The 18,793-nt window shown below is 38.0% G+C and overlaps 1 protein-coding gene across 3 annotated transcripts in view; it reads right to left on the bottom strand.

Annotated features, from left to right (window-relative positions):
• The window catches only part of LOC101739511 (dynein axonemal heavy chain 7), a 57,175-nt gene that overhangs the window by 7,947 nt on the left and 30,435 nt on the right, over window positions 1–18,793 (bottom strand). For all 3 annotated transcript variants that reach the window (XM_062668343.1, XM_038010748.2, XM_062668344.1), the window contains 26 exons: window positions 18,281–18,422; window positions 16,802–16,915; window positions 15,599–15,709; window positions 15,124–15,312; window positions 13,995–14,224; window positions 13,511–13,736; window positions 13,198–13,380; window positions 12,692–12,917; window positions 12,011–12,156; window positions 11,611–11,877; window positions 11,383–11,540; window positions 11,154–11,307; window positions 10,952–11,085; window positions 10,603–10,876; window positions 9,914–10,055; window positions 9,226–9,404; window positions 8,510–8,673; window positions 7,675–7,816; window positions 6,590–6,656; window positions 5,875–6,020; window positions 5,191–5,343; window positions 4,896–5,025; window positions 4,067–4,308; window positions 2,795–2,951; window positions 1,426–1,592; window positions 192–429 (listed from right to left, as the gene is read on the bottom strand). In XM_062668343.1, coding sequence (XP_062524327.1) covers window positions 192–429; window positions 1,426–1,592; window positions 2,795–2,951; window positions 4,067–4,308; window positions 4,896–5,025; window positions 5,191–5,343; window positions 5,875–6,020; window positions 6,590–6,656; window positions 7,675–7,816; window positions 8,510–8,673; window positions 9,226–9,404; window positions 9,914–10,055; window positions 10,603–10,876; window positions 10,952–11,085; window positions 11,154–11,307; window positions 11,383–11,540; window positions 11,611–11,877; window positions 12,011–12,156; window positions 12,692–12,917; window positions 13,198–13,380; window positions 13,511–13,736; window positions 13,995–14,224; window positions 15,124–15,312; window positions 15,599–15,709; window positions 16,802–16,915; window positions 18,281–18,422 — 4,481 coding nt within the window. The remainder of the gene's footprint in view (window positions 1–191; window positions 430–1,425; window positions 1,593–2,794; window positions 2,952–4,066; window positions 4,309–4,895; window positions 5,026–5,190; window positions 5,344–5,874; window positions 6,021–6,589; window positions 6,657–7,674; window positions 7,817–8,509; window positions 8,674–9,225; window positions 9,405–9,913; window positions 10,056–10,602; window positions 10,877–10,951; window positions 11,086–11,153; window positions 11,308–11,382; window positions 11,541–11,610; window positions 11,878–12,010; window positions 12,157–12,691; window positions 12,918–13,197; window positions 13,381–13,510; window positions 13,737–13,994; window positions 14,225–15,123; window positions 15,313–15,598; window positions 15,710–16,801; window positions 16,916–18,280; window positions 18,423–18,793) is intronic.

The following is an 18,793-nucleotide window of genomic DNA, read 5'->3' as shown; positions in this document are numbered from 1 at the left end:
TCTTCTCCTGGCATTGCTGAAGTCCATGGGCGACGGTAACCACTCACCATCAGGTGGGCTGCATGCTCGTCTCCCTATAGTTGCAATAAAAACAATCAATAAATTTATACGTGATTATTTAAATAAATATATGCTCTTAGGATAAATTTAAGTTTTCAATGTTTTTTTTTTATTTAACGTTCATACAGTACCTTGTACAGCGCCAATAACGGCCCTGGCACTAGACCTCACCACGTTGACAAGCCTCTCATATCTCGCAGCCTCCTGTATGACGACTATAGACATGGGGGTCATGTCCGCTGGCTTTATGTCCCCCTCGTGGGACGGCCCTGTGAGGATCTTGTTGGGAAGCCGAGCCAAAATATCTTCGGCTATCGCCATCGCTTGCTGCTCTGGTGTCGCTCCACCGCCTCCGGCCGACATTGTGTCCTGAGGCGCAGTGCGAAATGGAAAGTGAGGTCAGGTAAAAAACTTTAGAGATCAAAAAACATAAGTCCGAGTATTCATCCACATTGATTCTAACGTAATGTATTTAACAATTTAGACAATAAGATTTGCATGATTAATAATTATACTATTATAGTTTTTATGGGTAATAGAGTGTATCGTACGCTTTATACCACTACCCGGCCTATTTCTGTTGTGAAGCAGTCTTGCGTTTCGGTTTGAAGGGGGGTGGGTGAGCTGATAGCCAATACAATTTAGACTTCTACCTCAAGTAACGAGATGGGTGACAGAGTTCCGGTAACTCATTAACATTACGTGAGCCGTGGACTCACTGGTCCATTAGTGCAATAATAGAAAATCTAACTGAAGACACTGGAACATTAACATACACAAGTTAGTACAAAAGTGATTTTGATGTAGGAGATTCGACTTTATGGTTATGATATTAAAAATAGTCTTGTAAATAAGAAACGAAGCGAGTAAGACAAAGACAATGATAGCATACAAAATATAACGCACAAAGTAAATGCAAACACAGGCGACTTTAACTTGAACATAAAATAGTAAATAAAACTTACCAAATGCTGTTTGAGTAGATCCTTGCAAAATTAAAAAGATAATTAATTAACAATCACTACAAAGTAACACACAAAAAAAAAAATCTATTTTCAACCCTATGTACTTACCAAACGATCCTGTAGACACCGACAAGATGCTCAGAAGAGACATGAAAATACAATTACATTAAAAATGCTAAAGTAAATAATACATCTAATCAAGGATAACTGTACTATCTAAATCTTATATACTCTGAATACAAAATAATTTAAGTTAGATAATATATTACGAACAAAATTACAACATTGATTTAATTGTGTTCTAAGCTTCTAACTTTATTTAACAACAGTGCATTTAACAACAACTACAACAGTATTTAACAGTAATAAAAACAGATATATTGCCGCTCGGTTGTTATACCTGCGTGAGTATGGCCGTGTTTAGTAATTCCTCGGCTTCCCTAAAGTGCTTGGTGATGTCGGCGTTGGGATGGAAACCGAAGACGCCGGGCGGCGTCGCTACGGGCAGCGACTTGGCGAACGTAATGAAATCCCCGTGCTCGCGGAGGTTCGGTATGTAATATACGCCTACACGAACATATTATATAGCGCAAATAGAAGTCAATTGTATATCGACGCTTGAAAAGCAAACGTGACTATAAGCGACAATATCTGCTTTGTACATAAATAATAGGCAATAACCGTATTCGATGCACAAAAAAAAGATATTTCTAGGTCTATTAAAGTCATTTCAATCCTACAGCCTACATCCTAGATTCGTTAAAATATTTTTTTTTTCAGGTATTTCAACTTTATATTAGTCTAGCCACGTTTGCCTTTCAAGCGTCGATATATATTATTGGTTAGATGGGTGGACGAGCTCACAGCCCACTGCTTTTGTTACTGGTGGTAGGACGTCTTGTAAGTCCGCATGGGTAGGTACCACCACCCAGCCTATTTCTGCCGTGAAGCAGTAATGCGTTTACCACTTTAGATCAAGTGGGCCGTGAGCTCGTTCACTCATTCAAGCAATAAAATAAAATAAAAAAATAAACCTGGTAAGTGGTTACTGGAGCCCATAGACAATCTACAACGTAAATGCGCCACCCACCTTGAGATACAAGTTCTAAGGTCTCAGTATAGTTACAACGGCTGCCCCACCCTTCAAACCGAAACAGTCGGCAGAGATATGCGGGGTGGTGATACCTACCCATGCGGAGTCACAAGAGGTCCTACCACCAGTAAAATTTAAATCGTTATTTTTGAAAACGTTAAGTCAACCGCGGTTAATTTATTTTCTTAGATGTCCAACTGATGGTTGTCCGGAAGAAATCGCTTTTAGTGATAATACCGCACATTGTACCATTTTATTTAATATTTCGTATTTTTGTTTATTTAATATTCGTGTAAAATAAAGTATACTCTACTCAACTTCTTGGGAAATGTTTTGAAACGTTTGTAACTAACTTGTAATATCAATTTTGACTATTCCATTACAAAGCCTCATGAATTTTGAATGTTGTTGCCGTAAAAGCTTAAATGCACAAAAATAATAGAGAAATATTTTTTGAAAACTAACTTATTAGAGAGTTAATTATGGCATCGGTATATTATATCGGATTAAGTTAAGTAGTTAATTAAAAATTTAATAACATGATTGTCATGATTCATATTCGAAAATATGAAATCGTTATTAGATTTAAAAACGAGCAACCGAACCCTGTGACGCATTCACATTTAACATCAATCGTAAGATATGTTTTTGAAAAACAACTATAGATTATTCTTACCGCTAGGATCCAATGGGTATTTTTCATCGCCAATAGCCAGAGGATTGTAAAACTTGGACAATATAGTATTGAGACAACGTCTGTCCCAGTCATCTGTGACCCTCCCTCCGTAGTTACACTCTCCGGTTAGATAACGCAAGGCCACGAATTGAACGTCCTGTTCGTAACGTCACATTTCGTTTCAAATTACCAAACTCTGCTGACTTATAATATGAGGGCTGTGAATTTCCTCTGTGTGCCAGTACAGCATCATCCCGCCTCTTCTCGTGAACGTCGTTAGCACAGCAATTGAAGACATGAGTAGATGAAGAGGATATGATACAATTTTGTTAATTTTGAGAAAACTGGCAACAAATTTTTGTTAAATATACTTTTTCTTCATACAAACTCTTACATCACATGCAACTTCTAAAAATGGCCTTTAAACCCGGAATTTTAAGGTCTAATATGGTTTATAGGCACATAACACCTTCATTCAATGTAAAAACTCAAAAATCTTAATAATGGTACTTAATTCCTTCATCCACTCATGTCTTCAATTAGGAATGCTGGGTAGGGTAGCTGCACTATTCGACTATTACGGAAGCCTACTGCGATTCCGTTTACTGATACAATAAATGAACGCGCGTGCGGATATAGTTACCGCTGCTCTAACAATTTCTGCCGCGAATTCCAAATTTGAACGGTACAGCCAATACAATTTTACAATAAACAATACAATTTTGGATTTCGACCTCATACACCTCAATAAGGGTGAGGGCAATCATATTACGGCGAACCCAAAGCCAAAGATAAAAGTAAGGAGTTTAAAAAAAAAAAAAGAAATCCACTTAAATAGCAAACCGAACTAATAATTATTTTAATCTTTTTTTTAAGCCTGTTTATACTTAATGGTCAAGGTATTGGAGCGAAGACATATGAACATTGTGTTGCCATCGGTACTTGATGCAAATTTTCAAGTTGATCGGACGTTTTGAAGTCAGCGAAAATGACATTCAAGAATTTCGTTACAAACAAACAAACATACCTACATACATACCATGTTATAAAAAGCGTGTTAAAAAACACATTAGATGGTTACGACTATTATGAAGATCTTACAATATAGATTTGTGGTTGTTTGCTCCATTGAATGTAGAACAGAGCTCCCATTGTCCAGATTGGACAAGTACAACTGTTCTTAGATTTCAGCAATTAATAATCTATTGATATTGACAATAACACGAGCAATAGTTGCGTTCAATGATTAGCAGTTAATTAAGAAATGATTACCTCGTATTCATTGAGGAACATGTATAGCTGTGTAACACTTATCCTAAGATCGGTTTCGTTGAATTCGTATCGTATGTTCCAGCCCAGAGGCCCGAACTGCCTCCGCTCCTGTACCACGGCATGGAAGAAGCACAACGCGAAGAGCAGCTTCTTGAAGTTCTCCGGTTGCTTGTTGCCCTCGAACCATTCCGGGTCATTGATCGGATCGCTTTGGTAAGACCGAGCTACGTTCGCCCTGAGACCTGCAGAGTCGCAATAGTACTTTGCAGTTTTCGTACCAAACTCCAAACTGAGGATTTTCACATGCGCCACATATGTATTTCTGATATAATAGGTTGGGGAAAAAGTCTTTTCTCATTATAGTATGTATGTACTTGTAATAAAAATCTCTTTGGCTATACTATTTGTATCTGGCTGGTTTTGGTATCATTAAGTTTAAACTTTAAAGAACACAATTCCAAATTCAAAAAAGGTAAAAAAAAAATTGCCATTTTTATGGCCCTGGTCTCAGTATAGTTACAACGGCTGTTCCACCCTTCAAACCGAAACGCATTACTGCTTCACGGCAGAAATAGGGAGCGCGATGTTACCAACCCGTGCGGACTCACAAGAGGTCCTACCACCAGTAAAGTCGACGAAACAGCGAGTTAATTGAAAGCACAAACCCATAGAAAAGATCATGAGTTCGTAATTCAAATTATGATCAAAAGTAGATTTGTCGGTCTATGACATTAACGAAATCGGAATAGAGCAGCAAAAACAAAAAAAAGGCACTCTGTTAAACAAACGTGTGAGTCCGGTATAAATCTGTATAAACAATTGACTGTACCTTGGGGTGGTTCATTGGTCATTTTCACCCCGTTCTGCAGCACGTAAACAGGAAAATGATCAGCGGGATATGACGTCAGCCACAGTCTGAAGTCTGGATGCGTCGAATCTGGAGTGAAACCTTCACATATCTGGGAAAATAAAATTGTTGTTTCTTCTGTCAGTACGTACGCGGTATGTGATATATTGTTAAACAATACGAATGTTAGCACTTAGAGCATTAACATGCCGATCTCATTGGGGAATGCTTCGTGTAAAGTTGGCACACAAAAGAAAATCTACATGTAACAAAATACCTTTTCCAGCATTGGCATCCAACTTTTGGCCAAATGACAGTTCTGCAGCACTACCCACGTCCCGCTGCGGACGCCTTCTTCGATCAACCTCACGGCTATTGGACCCTGACCTTGACCCAAAGATAACGAAAACAATCTAGAAGACCCAAAACCCTGGAAAAAATCGAAACGAATTCCACGATGAAGGAACAGGACCATGTAATCAGAACAATTATTATATTAATGGGTAATTACGGTAATATCATGCTTTGTCTTTGTAAATTGCGCTTTCTTGTTTGAGGGGGACAGAGATAACTGTTATTCTAATGTAACTTAAGATTTCGACTTCATGTCTGAAAGTATGCAGTTTTTTTTTCTACATAAGCTGAGAGCCTTGAGAGGCTATTTCTGTTTCTCCTTGACGTGTAGGTGAGCTCACGGGGTTCAACCCTGACGACGTTGCTAACACTAGCCCTAGCAAGAGCCGTGCTTCGCAGAATCTACCACCGGATCGGAAACGCGACCCACTGAGAAGATCCGGTGAGAAACTCAGTGGGCTGTGTCTGAGGGTTAAGGTATGCAGTAGTATTCACATAGTCATATATATGAACTCTAGCTACCGTATGAGGCGTAAACTTGCTGTGCTCCTATGTCACGTTAATGTGTTAATTAAAAAAAACGCGTTATAAAACTTTTGAGACGTACTTGGTCATCAGCAAATTTCAAGAGCGTCCCCATTGGATCTGAGCCCGGGGTCAGTACGAAGAGGAGGGGTATGCAGCAGTGGGAGTCCGCGTACGACGAGGGTAAGTCGAATAGGGGAGGCTCCACGAACTGGCGACCCATCTCACCTGGAAACAACAATTCTCAGACGTTGACCGTGAAGCCTGATAGTGAATTTCATAAAGCACGACAACAAAAACATTAAATTGGATCAACACGATTTTAATTATTTTTAATTAATTGTTAGCAGCAACATATAGAAGAATTATAAAAAAAATATTTGACTGTCGAACGCGATGCCAAAATTAATTAATAATAAAGTTCGAAAAAATGTTTGTAAAAAAATCCAACTAAATCCGACTTTATGCTTAATCGAGCGTTTTGAAGTCAGTGAAAATAACATTCAAGAATTTCGTTACAAACAAACAAACATACCTACATACATACCGTGTTATAAAAAGCGTGTTAAAAAGCACATTAGATCTTAGAGAAGATCTTACAATATAAAGATTTGTAATCATTTGCTCCAGTAAATTTAGAACAAAGCTCCCATGTCGAAATTGGACAAGTACAACTGTTTTAGATTTTCTTAAAGTGCGTTCAGCAATTAACTAATAATCTATTGATATTGATAATAAAATGAAAATTAAATTGAAATTCCAAATATCCAAATATCGGTTCATAAGAGTTCACGAACCTTCGACAAAATTCTGCACTGCTGGAACCATCATGTCTAAACGCATACAACGAAGGACCATCATTTTCTGTAAAAAAAAATACCCACTAAAATATTGCGCAAAAAAAAACAAATTGTAATAATAGATAAGTAAAAATCTGCTATTAACAGTGCCCATAGAAATCATAACGTGCATTACGTGATCAACATTGAGACGTGAGGTAAAATGAGGAGTCTCAATTAGTACGTGTCTGTCCCACGCTTTAAGCCTCAACACATGATTGCTTCACAGCAATAGCGAGATGATGATCTACCCGTATAATCTCACAAAATTCTCTATTTTGGGGCTGGAATTAAACCATCATATCACGCCGTGTGTTAGGGCTGTGGGATGTGTATGTCCAGTTGAATGCACTAAGCTACCCGACAGCAGACCCTCACACTAATACTTACACACTTTTATTAATTTTACGAATTAGATTATTAACCGATATTATTCCTTTATCGTACAAGTCGCAATTTTTTTCCCTACCTAATCGTTAGTAGCTTAAGGGCTTATTCCAACTTCACGTGGACCGGTAGGTGAGCTCACGGGCTCAATCTGAGAGAATTGCTAATACTGGCCCTAGTAAGAGCAGTGCTTCGCTGAATCTACTACAGGATCGGAATCGCGACCCACTGAGTAGATTCAGCGAGAAACTCCATTGAGTTTCTCGCTGAATCTACTCGCTGGTTACCCATTGGTTAACAAGTCGCTAGTGCACACGCGTTATGCACGTATCAAATTAGAAAAAAAATTAATTGTCATAGGTTTTGAACACACTAGTTGTATCATTTGACACGAAAACACCGGTATTGTCTGTTTACTGTGTTTGATCTATTGTTAGTAGCTTCGAATGGTTATGCTAGCTTTAGTGGACGTGTATATGGATGACCCAGACTGAAATCGCTTCTAATGATACACTATTAAAACAAATTGATTAAATTTACAAATTTTCGCTATTAAGAATACCTAACATTTTAAGGTCCCGAGATAGTAATTCAATAACAGCTAGATGTGCTACGGCGATACAAAACTAATATACATGATATGGGATAATTCTAACCTCAAACTTGCTGAGCTTGGCGTCCCAAGGGTCCGGCAGTGGTTGGTTGTGCGGGTCGCCGGAACTGCAGTACGTCTCCCAGACAGGTATATTTTGCATAAAATGATCCAAAATACCACGAAAAACGTCTAGTTCATTCAACCTATATTGGATATGAAGCAGATGATAATACACGTAGCCTCTTAATTTAAAATTACACGTATGAAGGGAGTGGAGTTTCTAAACAGCTGTTTATTGTGTGACAAAATAAAACGTATGCACAAACACAAATAAATTAATTAGTCATCGATAAAAAAGCTAGTCAAGTGTGTTTCGGACTAGGCACATTGTAGTCGAGATTAATGTAGAACTTTTTAGGACTTAGAACGGTTTAGTTGAAAAGCTAGACTTTTAGACGCACACTTTTAGTTCTAGTAAACCCTTTACAGAAACAATTGGGGGTCCAAAACTTTCACACTCGACTAGTACTCTTAAGAGGCCATATAAGTCATTTAATTATTACAATGCCTTAAGTATTACAATATTGATTGCTTTTTACGACTTCGACGAAATCACTAAAACATATCCTTATGCATCATCATCATCATCTCAGCCTGTCTACTGTCCACTGCTGAACATAGGCCTCTCTAACTGATGTCCAGTGTGACCGGGCCGTTGCCACCTGCAACCAAAGTGGCTCAGCAATTTTCACCAGGTCGTCAGCCCATCTAGTATGTAGCCGTCCAACACTGTCCCATATCATCATTACACATTGTTTTATCAAAAGTCCAACAAAGCCGCAATGTAGAACGTTTCATAATGATTACATAATTGTATAATGAATATATATACCTACCCATTAAATTCAGTCCAATTCTGCGGAGAGAGGAAAGCGACCGGCTTTGGTGGTACGTTCCGAGGTTGAGCACCCCCCATTAAGAACAGCACCGAATTTTGGTCCAAACGACCTTCCGCCACCATTATCGTTATCGTTAGTAACAGTGAAAATACTAACTTATCCTGTAATTTAATTTTCAATTTAGCGTTCGTTCACCCCAATTATGAGACTTAAGTTAATACAGTCACCAACAAAATATGATATCCATTACAGTTGTCTGATTGTGTTCTTATCAATTAATTAGATGGGTTTGAGACAAGATATTTCCTGTAACTTGAAATTTTATCACGAATACTCATCGCTATCCATTACCAGTGTAGTACTGAATAGATTTGACTGAAATTCAAATCGTTTCCTCCAGATATCTCATCTACCAAAAATAATAATTAAACCAACATTATATGATACAAATATATAGATATCTGTGATCATAATTACATAATAATATGACTTTTTCTCGACTACATGGCTGGATCCTGGCTACAAGGTTAACTTAACAAAAAAATTAAAGAAACCTTCACATTAATTAAAACATCTTGGCGATAACAGCCCCCAAAAGGCACGCCAGACAAATGGACGATCGTAAACCTAAAAGATATCAAAATTCGACAAACATGTACATAGATATGGAGCGATTTAGATAGAAAGTAAGCAGGAAAAAAATTACATTTCACCTTTTCAAATAGACTCCTGCATATGTTTGCGTAAAGTGAATATGTGAAATAGGCGCGCAATATGCCGAGCCTCTCCGGTATGTCGTCAACCTTCTCAGTGTTGTCTATAGCGCCCGTGAACAGTCCCTCGAACCATCCCAACGAGTACTGATACATCGGGTCGATGTTCGCGAGAGACGCTTGACAAGAAACGCAAGGATACATTACAAAACTGGTAACGTTATTCAAAACATTTTGATCGGTAGCTTAATTGGTAAAGGGTTGTTTATACGTGACTGTGTTATCGGATGTACATTGATATTATTGTCTGTGTCGTCAAATATACACCAAAAGCTAAGCCTCTCGATATTAATAAAACTTTTTTTTTTGTTACAAATTAAATATTTATGTGCGTTAGTAGACTATTTTGGATTTCTAGCAAATTATCGCCGTTTCATTTATTTTAATATAGTGATTGCTTTATAACCACACCCATAACGATGTTGTTGTACTAACTAATACCACTTCATAGTCTCCAAATGTCACAAAGGCATCGTGTCTTAGAGATTGAAACTACGAAGCAACCATAAATGAAATTCTCACTAATCTTGGTCAATTGGAAAAATAATTTGAAATGTTAAAATGGCGGCAACAGATTCCCAACGAAAATATCTAAATATATGTATTTTAGATTCAATAAAGTACCTACCTATAAGGAAGAACAGGTTAGTAGAATGCACAGCGATGGGAACGTAGTCGTCTCGAGCTGTGTCTATGGCTTTCTCCGTCACCGTCGCTACCTCCTGCTTCTCTTTGATTTCGTTCGATGTGTCTTTCGCTGAGTTCAAAATCTATAAAACAAAGTCGCAGATTGAACGAACTAGACGTGCAGATTACAATTCATTTGTTCATTGGTTCCCTCTTTTATATCATTTGCTAGACCTTTACTGTTAAACAAATCCCCTAAAAGTCGACCGTTGTTGAGTACCACTCATTGTTCGTTCCATTGGTTTGTCACAGCATAGTCATTATACTTCCTACCCAAAATCGTTTTTAAAGTGCAAGCAGTAATAGTTTTACCATAAGTCATACTTGCTCACATTTATTTTTAAAATCTGTATTAAAACAACATTATAGGTATATTTTGCTAATGCATTTGCTAAAGTTGGCAGCTCGGTGACGGCACGTTTTGACATCTTCACAAGCTAAATTATGAAAGTTGGGATAGCCGTTATACAAAATCTAATTAAGTGTTCAAATTCAGATCTCAAGGTGGGTGGTGTCATCCACGTTGTGATTTCCATGGGCATCTGTAAATGCTTATTACCAGGTCGACTGCGAGCTCGTCCAAACATTTCTGCTATATGAATAAATAAATAAAAAGCTACGAAATAGCACCTGAACAGCTTCTTCGTCTTCTAACAAATGTTCTGACGTGGACAACACATTCAAAATCTTCTTCTCTATTTCCTGCAACAGTCTTCTGTGTTCGGCGCCTTGCGTTGTGAGATCTGATTTAGCTTGCTGCAAGTCCGGTCTCTCTCTAGCCACTACGCGAGCCAGCAACTGAGCTTGCAAGCCGTCTTTTGCCAACATAAAGTTGACTAAAGTAACTCGAACACCTACTTCTGGCAGATAATGCGGATTGGCTAGCTTCGTACTTATATATAATCTACAAAAAAAAACCACTCATAACAGCCGGTGCTAAACTCGAGACATTATGTGCAATAAAACAAATTGAACGCACTTAAAATCTTTACTATACTCCACGATAGTATCGCCGATTTTGATACAAAGTGCACCTCCTTGTCTAAACGTTTGCTGTTGTAAGAGAGGTTCAAGCATTGGATCTAATTCTTCCAGAACATTCTCCAACAAAACCTTAAACAACGGATTTTGAATTTAATTTAAGAATATCGCAGAATGTAACCTAAACGAATCAATGATACCGGTTGTCCGAATTGCACCGCATTTTCTAAAACACGTCCAAGATCGGCTTGTGTCATTCGCACGACGCAAAGATTATTAGGTTTCTCCATATTTTTGATCCAACGGTTGGCTTGGCCTTGTGGGTCGATCATCAAGGGCCAACGGCGAGCAGTCCTACAAACCATACATTTATAAATGAATAAATACAGAAGAAAGAAGAAACTTAGAATAGTCCAGAGATAACCTTACATTATAATGATGGCACTCTCAACACTGAAGTCATCAGAAGGCAAACCATCAATATTCCACTGTTGTATAGTAACAGGTTCACCAAGAGATTTGATAAGACTATAGTTCAGTGTGCACACAATGCCACAGTTGTGACATGCTTGGGCCCATTTTTTCACCTGAAAGGCTTAACGTTATTAAGCATGTCTTAAAATCGCATCTAGGCATTGTAAGGATTTGTTTATTTACCTGTCCGTTTCTAAACGTAGCAGTGAATGGCCCGAGGTAAGCAATTATTCCAGCAGCTATCAATATATCACCTGTAAGTGAATTATAAGTTTCCCGAAGAGACTGTGCGATTTGTGTCCATCGAGTCTTTTCCCCACCAAGACCCGAAATAAGCATCTCGGCTCGCTTCAGTTTGTTACTGCAATCCATTACTTCGTCGTCCAACAACTTTTGCTGACGGCTTTGCTGTGCTAATGCATCTTCTAGCTTGGCCAGTTTATTTTGTACCTATGTAAAATTAAAAGTGAGTCGAATTTCAGGGTTTTTCGTTCAGAACTTTCATTTGAGCCTCTAGTGTTTTACTTTTAATACAGATTCACCCAAGACAAATTAATATAAAGAAAACTATTCAAAAGCCTACCTCTTTCAATTGCGCTTGTTTGATAGCTAAAGCTGCCATAGCTTTGTCATAAACAGCTTGTGCTGCAGCAAGTCTTTGTTTTTTAGGTGCTACGACTTTTGCAACTTTATCATATTTCGTCATTGCAATCACCCATTTACACATACCTTTAAAAACGAAGATATTTATTTATTGTTACTGTTCATTTCTATCTTAATATAAGTATTAAGTTAATATAGGTTACGTATATGTGAGGCTAAATTCTGCACTTTACGGACTCATGTTGTATAAGCTTTTGATATATATATGTAGTGACATTAAATATTACCGTATACACCTTTATCTAAAAGACACAAAAGCATTCTCGAAGTTTGAACTTAATTATTAATTACTGTAATATTTAATTTCGACAAACCGTTAGCAGGCTTGTTATAATGACACAATTCATGTGGTACTTGATACACTCATAACTGTACGAAAGTGCATTGAGCCTAAGCCATACATCATATGACAATTTTCTAAGTACTTTATATGGCATTTAAAATACTTTATACATTACGGTAGCCAGCAGCTTGGCTCTGCCCCTAGCATTACTAAAGTCCATGGGCGACGGTAACCAGCCACCAACAGGTGGGCCTTATGCTCGTCGGCCTACAAGGGCAATATAAAAAAAAAAAAACATGATAACAATTAATTCTGTACCTTCAGCCGCAACGGAAACAGCCCTTATCTTCTCAGGGACGAACCCGTCGTCCTGCATCACGGTCGTCATCAACTTTTTCATAACCGCAGGATTTATGTTATCTTTATCATAGTTTTGCAATGATTCAAGAAATTTGATGTCGTTGAGTAACTTTTTAGAAGGTCCCCAGTAATCCTCTATGGTACCGACACCAGATGGGTTGGGTATTTTATCGGGTTTAACTTCCTGGTAAGCAAATGTAGACTGAAATCCGAGACTCTACGAGTCTAAATTTACTTAAAATAAAAAATTAGGAACTCTTCTAATATTTAAATAAATGGCAGAGCTTTGTGTTCTGTTCTGAATGTTATTTTGATAGTGCTATGCAAAATTTAGTACATATACATACCGGATCATCCTTTAGCATGCAAAAAACATTATTCCATAATTACTTTTTACAAGTTGTTATTACACTTACAAAAATTCACAAAGTAAAATATTTAATCGAATAATTCAACCACAATACCTTTAGTATACAGATAGCTTCCATCACAAGCTTTATGCCTCTAGGTGGACTTTTCATCGTCTTAATGAAGGTGATATCTTGTGGAGTCAAGGTATCTAGAGCAGCTAGAGCCACATTCAGAATTGGCATTGCTTCAGCCAAGTCTGCATCGCACTCGTCTTTTATACCTTGAGCTTCTTTGGCCTTTTTGAAAAGAAATATAACATAAATCTTAGACTTTTATTCTCCTACCACAGTGTATTCTTTCAACCATAGTATTGCTCAACTACAGAAACTCCGGATTATTGAACAATTAATAAGAGAAGTTAATTACTTGTTCTTCAGCAGCAGCCTGGTCTGCTAAAACTTCTGCTTCTACAAGCGCTACTCCTTCTTTTTCTTTCTCCACTTTAGCCGTGGTTTCAGCTACTGCCGCCGCACCAGCAGCCAGCTTCGGTTGTAGCACTTCCAGTGCTTGCTGCAGTGCCGCCACTGACTTTGCTGCTATCGCAAGCTGATCTAATCCGGTTATGTACCGCTTTTCACTAGTTAGGAGCTCTCTGAGAAATCAATGGAATGATTAAAACCCTTATACCCTTCAATATAGTACATATTTTATACATAAAAAAATATAAAACATATTACTTGAATTTGGTAATTTAACGATTTTGTGACCAAAATCCTTAAGTGTATTTTAATCAGATATTTTCAAAAGAGAAAAATTTTTTTTCAATGTAATGTAATTATGTTAGTTACCTGTACCAGTAAATTTCAAGTATTTATCATTTAAGAGGAAATAAAGTGAATTAATTACTCACGTTCGTTTTTTACTAAGCAACGACTTGAACATATTGATCAGTTCTAGGTAGGCTGTAGGGGTCACATAGTTGTATCTCTTTAGACGAAGCAGGAACTGTCGAGATAGTTCCTGCGTGTCTGTGTGGAACACTTGACATAATTTAATGGCAGTGTCGCGTTCCAAGTCGGTCAGCTCTACGTCTTTTAGGAAACGGGTTGCGACAGCTAGTAGCGCATCTGGGGGCCATTCCTGTTCAACAACGGAACATTCAATAAATCATATAGATAATAGACATAGAATACGTAACCAAGGCGGGCCAAATTTGTAACGACCTAAATGATAAGACGCACCAGGTTTTTATTTATCATGGATAGGTATAAGTAATTTACCTATCTCTGACCCAAAGCTATGCATTCCGGTTTGAACAATGAGGCAGGCGCTACTATACAATCGAGAATTAGACCTCGTGGGCTCCGGCACCCAGTTAACACTAGGCAGACCGTAAGCTTGTTCATATAATAAAAAAAATTACCGGTTGTAACAAATATTGTAAGTCCGTGCAGGCAGGGTGGTAGAATTAGCCTTAAGTACGTTACATAACAAACTTACGACAGTCATTTTTAAAAACCACATACAAAGAAGTCGTCGTGGCCTAAAGGATAAGACGTCCGGTGCATTTGTGTCTAGCAATGCACCGATGTTCGAATCCGGCGGGCACCAATTTTTCTAATGAAATACGTACTTAACAAATGGTCACGACTGACTTCCACGGTGAAGGAATAACATCGTGTAATAAAAATAGAACCCGCAAAATTATAATTTGCATAATTACTGGTGGTAAGATCTTTTGTGAGTCCGCACGGGTAGGTACCACCACCCCGCCTATTTCTGCCGTGAAGCAGTAATGCGTTTCGGTTTGAAGGGTGGGGTAGCCGTTGTAACTATACTGAGACCTTAGAACTTATATCTCAAGGTGGGTGGCGCATTTACGTTGTAGATGTCTATGGGTTCCAGTAACCACTTAACACCAGGTGGGCTGTGAGCTTGTCCACCCATGTAAGCAATAAAAAAATAAAAAAACTCGGAGCATATCGAATAACAATGAATAGAGACTAGTAGAGAAGCCTAGCAATCGATATTTGTGATACCTGAAACCAGTCAATAGTACAGCAGTTAACGAGAGAAGGGAACTTCCGGATCCGCGTCCTCAGCGACGTGCCAGCGGGCGACATCGCGAGCACGATGTGGAGTTGATCCCGAACTATTGACACAAAGTACGCGTACAATGCAGTCGGGCTACCGTCGGTCTGTAGAGACTTGTCTCTTTGCCGATCGATCTAAAAGTCAGAAAAATTTATAAGTAGGCGTTTATGAGAAATTCAGGCGTATTTCGTTAAATAAACTAACATGAAAGCCTAAACAGGAAACTCGTGCGTGAATAATGCGTAATAAAAATAATAAACTACCTTAGTACGGACAATCCTCCAGGCAGAGACTTGTCTATGACTCTGGCATTGCTAAAGTCCAAGAGCGAGAATGGCCACTCACAATCAAATAGTGTGAAGGAATAAATTTCTACAGTTGCATAATTTTTTTTACCACATAAGCTTTAAGTAAACATACCACACGCATCTTTTCACACAATTCTGCTTTTTCGTCAGCTCCAAATATGTTTGGTACTTCTCCTGAATTCAACATATTATTTACATCTTCTAAGAATCCTTCTTCCTTAATCTGGAATTTTATTGAGTAGAATCTATATAGAAACATTTAAAGAAAAATAGCCAGTACAATATTCTTTATTTGCTTTTTTTTGTTTCACAACTATTGACTATTGATATGTAACTATTGACTATTAACTATTGACTATTGATGCGTAGAACCGAAGATCGGGTTCAGTGGCGAGCTTTGGGGGAGGCCTATGTCCAGCAGTGGACTGCCGCAGGCTGATGATGATGATGATGACTATTGATAACATAAAATTTTGAAGTGTCCTTCCATGACTATGGTTGAATTTCCATCACTGGTGGTAAACTAGTGTTACGCCCTGGGTTTCAGCATAAATAAAAAAATTCAGCGAAATATACTTGAAAACTCTATTTAATATTTATGACACCTGAGATAGGCTTCAATATGGCAATTCACTTCTTTCGCTTTTTAATAAAACTAATGACTATAAGCCTTCATGTCATATTTGCAATGCTTTTATAGTCGACACGACATGTTTCCAATTTTCTAGAACATTTCTGATGTTATTAGACATTTTGATATCCGTTCTCCCTATTTGGCAACAGCAACTCGCATCATCAAAACACTTGTCGAACGTTCTCGATACTACTAATTGTTTTGATAATTGACATGAGATAATATTACTCGTACCGACATAATACGTATTTTATTAAATGTGTACATCTGACACCTTTCTGCCTATGCCTCATTTTTAGAACCCGTTAGAAATTTACATTAACTTGTAAATTTCTTCTTACTATTTCTACACACCATAAATATCTATAAGATGAATCCTTAACTTATTTTTATGTTTTACTATCCTATTCTGATTTGGCAATTAGATTAGTCCCATTTAGGATAAAGGGTTAAGAATGTAAGCCTAGATGGAAAATCCAAAGATAATTGTCTCGAGGACAAAGTATCTGTATCATACAGACTGTAATTAAGGCTAAAGCCAAATTCTAAGCAATTGCATAATCAACATAGAATTTCACTACAGGACATAGGCTTCTTCCCAACGTGCTCACTAATGATATGTAATGGGCTGCTGCATCCAGCGGGACTCTATACTTAATTTGTCATTATTGTCATAGATACCTGAGATTCGATGAAAAGGAAGACCATATGTAATTCTGGAGTACTCGATTTCCTTAACAGGGTTTTTAAGTCTTCTCTCCACTCAGTTTTGCCATAAGTACGACTCATTTCCACCTTTAATTATACAAATGCCTTAAAAATGCAAAACATTGGTAATTTGCTAAAATTTGGCCATTGCCTAAGTCAGGTTTTAGGCTTAATTACATTAGAAAAACAGTGCTCCTATCCATTACCCCTAAATGTGGAATTTAGATGATTTAAAACGAGATTAATGTAGGAACATTGATCGAGGATACTATTACTGCGGACGGGGTCACCAATTAGTTTCGCTCGAGGTCCGTTCTAAGAAATGAAATAAGCATCGCAGTCTGCAATACATTTTATAGAAAAAAATATTTATCAAACAAATGTAGTGACAGAAATAATAAAGGTATTTTTTACAAATCATAAATTCAAATGAGAAAAAAATCATTTTTTGTTTCGGACTATCTATCTGAAGCTTGAAGCAAAATTTGTGCAAGCTATTGACATTAAATTCTGGGAAGGTTCATCAGTAAGTCGACACCAAAATTTATTTTTAATGAAGTTCATCTTCGAAAATGCGGGTTCACAAAGTAAGAAGTTTCAAAGCAATTTTTTGTAGTTCTGGGTATTTATTACCACACAAATTTTTTATCCACAACTTTTCACTGGAAACTTTCGTACTCTGTAGTGCAAGTTGCTGTGTTCTTGCGGTTCGCACAAAATGGGTCGGCGGTCCGGATGCGACCCCTGATGCGTAAAGGGCTAATCGTACGCCATGTGTTTGATTACAGATGTATTTCTTTGGGAAACCAACAGTACAAAATAAAAATATAATAATTTAATAAATAGCTAAAATAATAACCAAATCTGTTTCTACCATCAAAATCACATATAAGTAGAGGGTGAACAATGGAAAATAAAAAGAGAAATTTAAAAATTTTAGTTTACACAAAAAAACAGTACATCAACTTACACTATAACACTTAATAATACTCATCGGACTAAATCACCCTATAAATATTCGAAAATACCTTTTCTATATGCTACAAGTGACAAACAAAACATGTCAGCATTTGAGAACTTAGTATCATACAAACCTACAAGATCTACGGACAAAAGAGTTAGAAGCATATTTCGTAATTTAAGGAATAACATCGTGTAATAAAAATCAAACCTGCAAAATTATAATTTGCGTATTTACTGGTGGTAGGACCTCTTGTGAGTCCGCGCGGTTAGGTACCACCACCCTGCCTATTTCTGCCCTGAAGCAGTAATGCGTCTCAGTTTGAGGTAGGGCAGCCGTTGTGACTATACTGAGATCTTAAAACTTATATCTCAAGGTGAGTAACGCATTTACGTTGTAGATGTCTATGGGCTCAAGTAACCACTTAACACCAGGTGGGTTGTGAGCTCGTCCACCCATATAAGCAATAAAAAAGGAAACCTGAAATGTACCTGGAAGAGGTCGTACTCATTGATATGCGCAGCCAATCTCGTCAGGGACTGCCTGCCCGACCCTCCGAGCCCCACGAGTAGCGCGTGGGAGCGCGGCTGAGTCAGCACCCGACAAATGCGGGATACATGCTCAATGGCGAACCTAAAAACGATAGATTCAAAGAAACGTTATCAAAACCAAAAAAAAGTAAATACATTAATCCCATTCTGATGGATCGTTTGGAACCTCTGGGTCTGCGGAGGGATTTTGGTTCCCTCTGTATTTTGCACCGTATGTTCCATGGGGAGTTGAGGCTCTCTGAGGAATTGTTGGAGGAGTAGAGTTCATCCTTACTACCTGGATAGAGTCACTGCGCTCACAGTGCGCTTCCAGCGATCTTTATTGCCACGTACCATCTGGCTTTGGAATGAGCTCCCCTCCACGATGTTTCCCGAGCGCTATGACATGTCCTTCTTCAAACGAGGCTTGTGTGTTAAGTGGTAAGCAGCGGCTTGGCTCTACCGCTGGCATTG

The sequence above is a fragment of the Bombyx mori genome, chromosome 4, assembly GCF_030269925.1.
Source record: "Bombyx mori chromosome 4, ASM3026992v2".
In the NCBI taxonomy this organism is placed as follows: Eukaryota; Metazoa; Arthropoda; class Insecta; order Lepidoptera; family Bombycidae; genus Bombyx; species Bombyx mori.
Note: the sequence above shows the minus strand (reverse complement) of the source record. Positions and strands in the feature narration are given on the sequence as shown.